The sequence below is a fragment of the Prionailurus bengalensis genome, chromosome D1 (assembly GCF_016509475.1).
Source record: "Prionailurus bengalensis isolate Pbe53 chromosome D1, Fcat_Pben_1.1_paternal_pri, whole genome shotgun sequence".
NCBI classification, from domain to species: domain Eukaryota; kingdom Metazoa; phylum Chordata; class Mammalia; order Carnivora; family Felidae; genus Prionailurus; species Prionailurus bengalensis.
The window spans coordinates 22,814,602-22,825,168 of NC_057346.1; the positions used below are offsets into that span (position 1 = coordinate 22,814,602).

The 10,567-nt window shown below is 40.2% G+C and overlaps 1 protein-coding gene across 1 annotated transcript; it reads left to right on the forward strand.

Annotated features, from left to right (window-relative positions):
- Positions 1 to 3,034: 3,034 nt before the first annotated feature.
- PATE3 (prostate and testis expressed 3) lies at positions 3,035 to 6,305 on the forward strand. Its single transcript, XM_043578847.1, has 3 exons — positions 3,035 to 3,260; positions 5,081 to 5,203; positions 6,181 to 6,305. The coding sequence occupies exons 1-3, from the start codon at positions 3,212 to 3,214 to the stop codon at positions 6,303 to 6,305; spliced, it is 297 nt and encodes a 98-aa protein (XP_043434782.1). The 5' UTR covers positions 3,035 to 3,211.
- Positions 6,306 to 10,567: the final 4,262 nt, after the last annotated feature.

Sequence of the window (10,567 nt, forward strand, 5' to 3'; positions counted from 1 at the left end):
AAAGCAATCAATCAAAAGCCAGCAGATTCAGGAAAAGCACCCCTCAACCTCTTGAAAGAATTTAGATGGAGGACCTGCTCCAGGAAGAAAGCTATCACCCATAGATAAAACTCCAACATGGTAAGAGCTAGGTATGGTAGATGGGAGGAACCTAGTTCTCCATGTCCCACTATTTCGGAGTGGCCCAGCAAATACTTGTTTACCAAATATTTACTCTTTTTTTAAAACTTCCCATAAATTGCATTCCTATCCTCTGAGGTCCCAGACCCTTGCCCCCATTTCCTTAGTTTGGGGATATATATATATATATATATATATATATATATATATATTATATGTCTATGTGGGTCCGCCATAGATATGCTATTAAATTTGATTTTCTCCTGTTAATCTGTCTCATGTCAATTTGATTCTTAGTCTGGCTAGAAGGATCTTGAAGGGGACAGCAATTCTTGCTCCCCGACAAGAGGTTAGTGAAAAATTTAAAATTTTCTAGCAAGGTTCATGGACCTCATGAAACTAAGAGGCCACTAAACCCCATATTAATAAATTTTGCTCAGGAACCAAAATAAGGTGCTAACAAAAATCTGTTACCACACGTGCATAAATTCAGTCCATAAACAGTCCTGAAAGGGTTTTTTGAAACTTTTCATTACCATCAGGACTTTTCATCTAAAACATTATGTTAACAGCAATATTGTGAACAAAGAGAATGTTAGTGACACTGATCTATGCTTGAACCTCAGCCGGGCTGCTTCATGGACGCTTCACCACCAGGGTGTTGTGAGGGCTCCATGAAACGATGCAAGTAGAAGTGGCTGGCCCCATGTGTGGCACACAGCAAGCACTCAATAAATGTTGGTTTTGTTCTTCTCTCCTTCACCTCTCTTATCACCAGCAATTGGAAGAAGAGGGTGATTTCCCTAGGCCCTGAAAACAGGCTCCTCTCCACCACACTTTTTAAAGATCATTATTTCACACTCTATATACACTCTGAAAAGCCATTACTTCCCCTGGAAGCCAAGGAACAAAGCAGCCTGACTTCTGACTCTATGTCCGTTCCCTCCAAAAAACAAAAGGGCAGCATTTAGAAGCCAGATTAAGAGGGTTGCTCATCTGTGGTATCACCAAGATTTCAGTTACCAACCCTGAAGCCAAGAATGAATATGAGGACACAATGTTCTGCTGTCTCATCAGAGCAGGACAAATGGCATCTAGGCTGAGTAGATGGCCTTCTTGCCATGGGGTGCATTAATCTGGGACTCTGTATCAGTGGGGTTGTGGATAGTGGTATCACGTGAGATTTATCCATCATATGCTCAGCACATCACCATGTGCCAGGCAAAATGCTAGGTCAGAATAACAGATCTTAGTATCCATATTCATGATTTACATTATGAAACCATGGAATGTTAAAGTCATAAAGGACCATAGAATTGTTGAAGTCTAAAAATCACAGATAAATGGCTTGCTAAAGATGCCATGAATTACATAGTAATCAACCAAAAGTCTCAGGCTCCCAGGAAAATCCTCTTTTTCCATCGTACCACACAGCCTCTAGTAGGTTCTAATACTTATTCTTTCCTATGCCGTGCTAAATGAAGAAGGAAATTGCTTCCAAGAAAAAACTTGATGGGTAAGGTTCTGGGGGAGGATGAGGAGTAAGTCAGGTACCCAATGTTTGGGTAGAATTGCAAAACTTCACAATCTTAACTAGAAATAATCCAGCAGAAAGGAGATTCAAAACTCAATGGGCCTTTCAGAAAGCATCTGCCAAGGGGAACCTCGAAAGAAGAGTAGACACTGAAAACCAACTGCAGTTTAACCTGGAATGTTCTTTACTTCATTTGCTATGGTTTTAGAGTCATTCTCTTTAAACAGATAAATCAGAGAAAATAGGTGACAAATGAAATGCCCTGATAGCCTTGTAAACCCAAGCACCAAAGGCTCAGGGCTTTGCCTTCTTGATAAGCCTTTGAAAAGTCCTGAAAAAAATGCCATCCAGTTTCTAAGATGCCCTCCTGAAATATGGCAGAATAGAAAACTAGACTCAAGACTTCACAATCTGGCTTTTCATTCTAGAATCAATTCTTTTCGAAGAAACGAATTCCCTCATGTTTCTCTTCTTGGGCAATGATCGGCTCCACACTCTGGTCATAGAAAAAGAACATTGTAACTTTTGTGGCATTTGACGTAAGACTTCATGTCACCCAATCTTCACCTGATATCTAAAAATGTCATACTTGATATGTTTTAATGAACGTATTGTTCCTACAAGCAAGAATATGTCCTTAAATTAGCTCTGCATGGAAGATTCCCGATACCTCTTGCCAAGGTGCCATCAGCTCACTGACACAGGTTAAGCAGACTTGGAATGCCAGGGTTAGTCATGGTTTCCCAGTGCTTTACCCATGGTGAGCCTTAACTGAGTTAACTTTTGTAGAGATAGATACCTAAATCATAGAAAAACGAGCCAGTTCACAATATAAATTTGGTAAAGATCATGTTGTGTGGTAATTCTAGCAAGAATCTCCCAGCCCTACAGAGTAAATAGCCCCTGACTGTGGAGGACAGATTTTTGCTAAGGTGAAGTCGTTCTGGGCTGAGAATCAGAAGTTCTAGGTTGAAGGCCCAGCTTGGTCATAGATTATACATCTTTTTCTCTTTCATTCTCCTGTTTCTTCCCCATCGGGTGAGGAGCTACATGATCTTTTCTTACTTATACATTGCTCTACGTGCACACACAGAACTGTACCTGGAACACCAAAGTTCTCAATAATACTTATTCGTTGATTGTATGAATAAATCTCCAAGAGGCATTGAATCAAGGTGGTTGAAAGTGTGGCCTCCACTAGATATGTAATCATGGGTAAGATACTGGACCTCACCAAGCCCCAGTTTCCCTCTCTGTAAAATTAGAATAAGAATGATAATGTAGTAACTATAACAATAATTGCTGTGCTAAAGATTATAATTAAAAAACCAAGTTAGCTGAATATAAACCCCAAATTTACTAATTATCTTTATGCTTTGCTATGGGGTAGAGAGAGAATGAACTTGAGCTTCCAGAGAAAAGCTTGTGTGATTGGTTTCCCTTAGGCATGAATAATTCCTGCCCTGTGAAGAAGAAGGTTTCCTCCCTATAGCCTAAAGAGCTGTTCTTGCAGTTCCTGGCTTCTTTTCCTCCTGTACAGAAGACTTCTGGTTCAGGATGGACAAACACTTCTTGATAGTCTCCTTCCTTTTCTGCTTCATTGTAGGTGAGTCACAGACCTGAGAAGTGGGCTCCAGAGGCAGGATCTCAGGAGCCCTTGGAAACTCTACATGTACAGGAGGTATCCATGGAGGGCTGAGCCTTGACCACGTTTATAAGGGAGGGGAAGCCATTCTTCAGAATGCTCCTTCTGCCTTACGGGCCAACTTTTCTGACCTTTTCAACATTCTGCCATTCCTCACCAGGGGCTCAAGCCTCTATGGCTGCCCCTTCCTATTCTTTCCCCATTCTGTCCCTACCATTCCCCATAATCTAAAATCCTAGCAAGATTTTCCTTAGGTCATCCTTTCCATTCATAAATCTGTATCCCATTTGCTGTGACAGCTCGTCAGTCTATAATGAATAATTTTGTAGTTTGTTTTAGACAGTGACTTTTGATACCCTTATCAGGGAGTTTATATGAAAACAAGTGATTATAGGAGAGGAAATACTGGATGCTCTAGAACCAGAATTTTTAAATTGCTCTCTTACCATGGATGGAACAGGAAGGTATTATGCTAAGTGAAATAAGTCAGTCAGAGAAAGAGAGACACCATCTGTTTTCACTGATAAGTGGATCTTGAGAAACTTAACAGAAGACCATGGGGGAGGGGAAGGGGAAAAAAAAGTTACAGAGAGGGAGGGAGGCAAATCATAAGAGACTCTTGGATACTGAGAACAAACTGTGGGTTGATGGGGGGTGGGGGAGAAAGGAAAGTGGATGATGGGCGTTGAGGAGGTCACTTGTTGGGATGAGCACTGGGTGTTGTATGGAAACCAATTTGTCAATAAATTATATTAAAAAATAAATAAAACAAGAACAATTATTTCTCACTAAATTTTTTTTTTAAATTGCTGTTTTAAAATCTCTGTACCTTTGGTTACTCATCTGAGAAATGGGGAAATACTTACTCACCAGGCTCTTGTGATGATTAAATCAGATGCAAAGTGAGAAAGCATGGCCCAAATCAGATGCTCAATAAATGCTACTTTCCTTTCTCACCTAGGTGCACCAGGGAGAGGTTTTTTGTTTGTTTTATTAAACCTGTATTTCTGATTAGGTTATCCCACAATACCATGGGAAGTGTTACTAATATGTTGTAATTCATGAGGACCTTACATACATTCAGTTCAAAGTTAAAAATTACAGAGTATATTACCTCATAATATCTAAGCGGCAAATGTTAGTAACCTAGCTTGGGTAAAATATTTTATTCTTTTTTTATTTTTAAAAAATGTTTATTTTTGAGAGACAGAGAGAGACAGAGACAGAGTGTGGGTGGGAGAGGGGCAGAGAGAGAGGGAAACACAGAATCTGAAACGGGCTCCAGGCTCTGTCAGCACATGGCCCGACATGGGGCTCGAACCCACGAACTGAGAGATCATGACCTGAGCGGAAGTCGGACGCTCAACCCACTGAGCCACCCAGGCGCCCCTTGGGTAAAATAGTTTAAAGCATTCACCCTCATTATTACACTCCCACCTATCTACAGTGCTGCCAAGTTGGCCAGGCCATCATTAATAGAACCGTTTTAAAGCTGGAAAAACCAAAGTCATGGGGGCTAAATCTTTGCTCTGAGTTACCTAGGTTAAAACGGCTAAAACAGGGATCCGAAGAATCCTTTTATACTCACAATCGCATTTGTGTGGTAGGAAGTTGGTGAGAGCTCCAACTGCTTACTACCTGCTATTCTACCCACCACCAGCTCCTCATCCGCCACCCCCACCCCCCGTCACCCCTACTCCTCCACCCTCCACAATCAGGTCTAGATAATTCCAGCTCCTTCCAAAGTGTCCCTGGTCTGACACCAGCTCTACACTCTCCAGCAGTGACACCTCTGAAGTGTGTAACGTGCCACCTTCGCACACGGACAGATCGCTGTAGAAGAGGCTTTGGTTCCTGTATTGCTCAGACGTTTGAGTCGTGCATGTCTTTAAAGATTTTCCAGGGTAAGTTAGAGGGCCAGTAGAGGTACCGTGAAAATCTTAGAAAATTCTTAGGAGAGCGCTTCAGCGATTTTGTATCTCAGACTACGGCCAGTCTAGGAGAGGAACCGACGAGCAGAATGCCTCTGAGCTCAGGTCCCTGTGCATGCAGACAGAAGAGGATTGGGGGAAATGAGACAGGAGGAAGAAGACGGGGGCCCTATATTCCCAACGAAATGGACCAGATTCTAACTCTGAAGACACTAAAGCACTAGTTGCTAATCTACCAGGAAAGGAAATGAAACAGCTATATAGAGTTGTAGGGACCTCAGGCGAACGAACATGAAGGGGGCCGGTGGTTTCTACATCTCCCTGCCTCAGTCCTCATGGTACGGATACGCTGTGAAGCCATCCCTAAACCCACCCTGATGCCTAATTAAATTTCCACGGGCAGGAATAGTGCCGGGTTTGACTTGTCTTTAGAAAACTTAGGGGCACCTGGGTGGCTCAGTCGGTTAAGCGTCTGACTTCGGCTCAGGTCATGATCTCAAGGTCCGTGAGTTCAAGCCCCGCGTCGGGCTCTGGGCTGACAGCTCTGAGCCTGGAGCCTGTTTCAGATTCTGTGTCTCCCTCTCTCTCTGACCCTCCCCCGTTCATGCTCTGTCTCTCCCTGTCTCAAAAATAAATAAACATTAAAAAAATTAAAAAAAAAAAAGAAAAAAAAGAAAACTTAGATCACTGGGGCACCTGGCTGGCTCAGTCGGTTAAGCGTCCGACTTCAGCCCGGGTCACGATCTCACGGTCGGTGAGTTCGAGCCCCGCGTCGGGCTCTGGGCTGATGGCTCAGAGCCTGAAGCCTGCTTCTGATTCTGTGTCTCCCTCTCTCTCTGCCCCTCCCCCGTTCATGCTCTGTCTCTCTCTGTCTCAAAAATAAATAAACGTGAAAAAAAAAAAGAAAACTTAGATCACTGACTTATTTTCTATGTTCTTTCTTATTACAGATAACATTCTGCAGTTATCATATATGGTGTGTCAGAAATTCTGCAGAGACTTGACATTTGATTTCCACAATCGGACTTACGTTCATAAATGTTGCAGATACAATTATTGTAACATCGAAATCTAAGATATTTGCCCTCCCGAGGCCTCACTCTGAAGTGTTGATGTTTCTCACCCTTCATACCCTGCCTGCCCTTGCTTTTTTGCCTTGTCTGTCTTGTAAGTACCCCAGCTGTCTCTTTAATTCAGTGTCACCCTTCCTGGCACCTCCAGCTCGGTTTCTATCTCAGTCAGAGGATGATGATTCTGAACAACAGACCTCTCCCATGACAGGGATTGGCATTTCTATACTCAAGAATCCTGTCCCAAGAGGCTCTGTACAGCGAAATTTAAAACAAGACTGTTCCCAAACCCTATGATCAGCTAAGATAGTTGAGCTGGACTAGAAGCACTTCACCTGAACATTCACAAATACTTTTGTCTTAAACTCCCATTTTTATCATTACTATAATTAAGCAGAAATAGCAGTAAAATGGATGGTAGACACTTGAGATTTTCCTCTACAGACACAATCTTATTTTCCAAGTGGACAGTGTTCACTTCAAACTCAGTCATGATTTTCTTGGCACCTGCAAAGTACACCCGTATACAACGTTAGTATGAAGGAGAAAATAAGGAAATTCCTGCCACTGTGATATTCATAGCTCACACATGGCCACTTGTAGGTCTGTTAATATGTAGTCCAGATACATCACAACTGTCCTTTCTTCTCTTTCCTCTCCTAATCTTTCTCTGCTGCTTCCCTCTATGTTACAATATGCAAAAGGAACCAATTCAAACTGGATTATAAATTGAATAGGAAAAGTACCCAATAAAACTAGAAGAAAGCATAGCATGCATTTATAACTTTGGAATAGGCAAAGGTTACTTAAACGTGACCTAAAAAGCAAAATCATTTTTAAAAATTGATAAATTAGACCACATTAAAATTAACAATGTCTGTTCACTAGAATGTATCATTAAGAGAGTAAAAAGGCAAGTTAAAGACTTGGAAGAGATTTGCAATACTTATATCCTCCATAGAACTTGTATCCAGAATGCAAAAATAATTCTTACAAAAAGCTGAGGGACTTTATTATTTTTTTTAATATATGAAATTTACTGTCAAATTGGTTTCCATACAACACCCAGTGCTTATCCCAAAAGATGCCCTCTTTAATGCCCATCACCCACCCTCCCCTCCCTCCCACCCCCATCAACCCTCAGTTTGTTCTCAGTTTTTAAGAGTCTCCCATGCTTTGGCTCTCACTGAGGGACTTTATTACCACTAGACCTGACTTGCAAGAAATGCTGAAAGGAGTTATTTAAGCTGACATGAAAAGATGCTAACCAATGGCATGAAAACATACAAAAATACACAATACACTGCTTTAGCTTCATGTACAGTCACGCCTAGAAAATTCTAATAGGATGGTGTGTTAACCACCTAACTATATAGTACAAAGGGCAAAAGGGAAACCATTAGTATAATTGTAGCTCCTGTAATTATTAATAAATACACAATATAAGAGATAAATAATAACCTCAAAATAAAAGGGGGGAAGCTTTTGTAGACAATCAAAGGTAAATTACCATCAGCTTAAACTGGACTATTTAATCTACTTGACACTTGATCTCCACCATCAGACTTAGGTGCAAAAATGATGTAACTACAATTATTGTAACTTCAATAAGACTCATGGTAAGCACAAAGCAAAAACCTAGAGTAGATGCATAAAAGCTAAACAAAGGGGAGAAAGAGCAAACGACCATGGAAAATACCAATTTGCAAAGACAGGCAGAGACAGAGTGAAGAAAGAAAGAAAATAGACACAAAACAACCAGAAAACAATCAATAAGATAGCATTAGTAAGTCCTTACATATCCATAACAACTCTAAATGTAAATGGATAAATGGATCGAATTCCCCTGTCAAAAAAGGGCACAGAGTAGCTGAATGGATAAAACAAGATCCAACTGTATGCTGCCTATAAGAGGTTCCCTTCAGTTTTAAGGACACACATAGGCTCAAAGTGAAAGCATGGAAAAATGATATTCCATACAAGCGGAAACCAAAATAAAGCAGGGTAGCTACACTTATATCACACAAAACAGATTTTAAGCCAAAAATAGTAATCAGAGGAAAAGAAGGTCAATACATAATGATAAAGGAGCTAATTCATCCAAAAGATATGACAATTATAAATATATGCAAACTTAACATTGGAGCACCTAAATGTATTAAGCAAACACTAACAGATTAAAGAAGAAATAGACAATGACACAATAGTAGCAGGAAACTTCAATACTCCACTTTCAGCAATGGATAGATCATCCAGACAGAAAATCAACGAGTAAACAATGGACTTGAAGCATACCTTAGACCAAATGGACCTAATGGACATTTGTAGAACATTCTATCCAACAGGGACAGAATACACATTCTTCTCAAGTGCACATGTAACATTCCCCAGGATAGACCATATAACGGGACACAAAACAAGTCCTATCAAATTTAAAAAGATTGAAATCATACCAAGTATCTTCTGACCACAAGGCTATGAAACCAGAAATCAGTAACAAGAAGAAACTGAGAAATCTACAAACATGTGGAAGTTAAATAACACATTCCAGAACAACCAATGGTTCAAAGAAGAAATCAAAAGAAAAAATAAGATATATATATATATATATATATATATATATATATATATATAGGGAGAGAGAGAGAGAGGGAAACAAAAATGGAAATACATGGGAATGCAAGCTGGTGCAGCCAGTCTGGAAAACAGTATGGAAGTTCCTCAAAAAGCTAAAAATAGAACTACCCTACGACCCAGCAATTGCACTACTAGGTATTTATCCAAGGGATACAGGTGTGCTGTTTTGAAGGGACACGTGCACTCCAATGTTTATAGCAGCACATTGTATCAACAATAGCCAAAGTATGGAAAGAGCCCAAATGTCCATCGATGGATGAATGTATAAAGAAGATGTGGTATATATATACAATGGAGTATTACTCGAGAATCAAAAAGAATGAAATCTTGCCATTTGCAACTATGTGGCTGGAACTGGAGGGTATTACACTAAGTGAAATTAGTCAGTCAGAGAAAGACAAAAATCATATAATTTCATTCATACAAGGACTTTAAGGGACAAAACAGATGAACATAAGGGAAGGGAAACAAAAATAATATAAAAACAGGGAGGGGGACAAAACAGAAGAGACTCTTAAATATGGAGAACAAACAGAGGGTTACTACAGGGGGTGTGGGAGGGGGGATGGGCTAAATGGGTCAGGGGCACTAAGGAATCTTCTCCTGAAATCACCGTTGCACTATATGCTAACTAATTTGGATGTAAATTTTTAAAATAAAATTTTAAAAAATCGAAACACAACATACCAAAACCTATGATATGCTACAAAAGCAGTTCTGAGAGGGAAGTTATAGCAATAAATGCATATATTCAGAAAATATATATCAAATAAACAACCTAACTTTATACCTGAAAGAACTAGAAAAACAAAACAAAATAAGCCCACAGCTAGCAGAAGCAAGGAAATAGCAAAGATCAGAATAGAAATAAATAAAACAAAGACAAGAAAAACAATGTTAAAAATCAACAAAACTAAGATCTGCTTTTTCAAAAAAATAAACAAATTGACAAACCATTAGGTAGGCTAACTAAAAAGAGAGAGAGAGAGAGAGAGAGAGAGAGAGAAGATTCAAATTATAAAATCAGAAATGGAAGAGGAGACCTTACACTGATAACACAAAATAAGAATTATAAGAGACTACTAAGAGCAATCATATGTCAACTAATTGATTAACCTAGGAGAAATGGATCACTTGCTAGAAACATACAACCTACCAAGACTGAATCAGGGAGAAATGAAAATCTGAATAGACCAATGATGAGTAAGGAGATTGAGTCACTAATCAAAATCCTTCCAACACAGAAAACTCCTGGATCAGATGGCTTCACCAGCAAATTCTATCAAACATTTAAAGAAGAATTAACATTCTTGCAGTTAGTGGGTTCGAGGCCTGCATCAGGTTTTGTGCTGAAAGCTCAGAGCCTGGAGCCTGCTTTGGATTCTGTGTCTCCCCTCTCTGTCTGCCCCTCCCCTGCTCACACTCTGTCTCTCTCTCTCTCAAAAATAAACAAACATTTGGGGTGCCTGGGTAGCTCAGTTGGTTAAGCTTCTGACTTCGGCTCAGGTCATGATCTCACGGTGTGTGAGTTCAAGCCCTGCCTGGGGCTCTGTGCTGACAGCTCAGAGCCTGGAGCCTGCTTGGGATTCTGTGTCTTCCTCTCTCTCTGCCCCTCCCCTGCTCATGCTCT

Coding starts and splice junctions, on each gene's coding strand:
- PATE3 (XM_043578847.1), top strand. CDS start 3,212: ATGGACAAACACTTCTTGATAGTCTCCTTCCTTTTCTGCTTCATTGTA. Junction 3,261..5,080: donor CCTTTTCTGCTTCATTGTAG/GTGAGTCACAGA, acceptor TACACTCTCCAG/CAGTGACACCTCTGAAGTGT. Junction 5,204..6,180: donor GTCTTTAAAGATTTTCCAGG/GTAAGTTAGAGG, acceptor TTCTTATTACAG/ATAACATTCTGCAGTTATCA.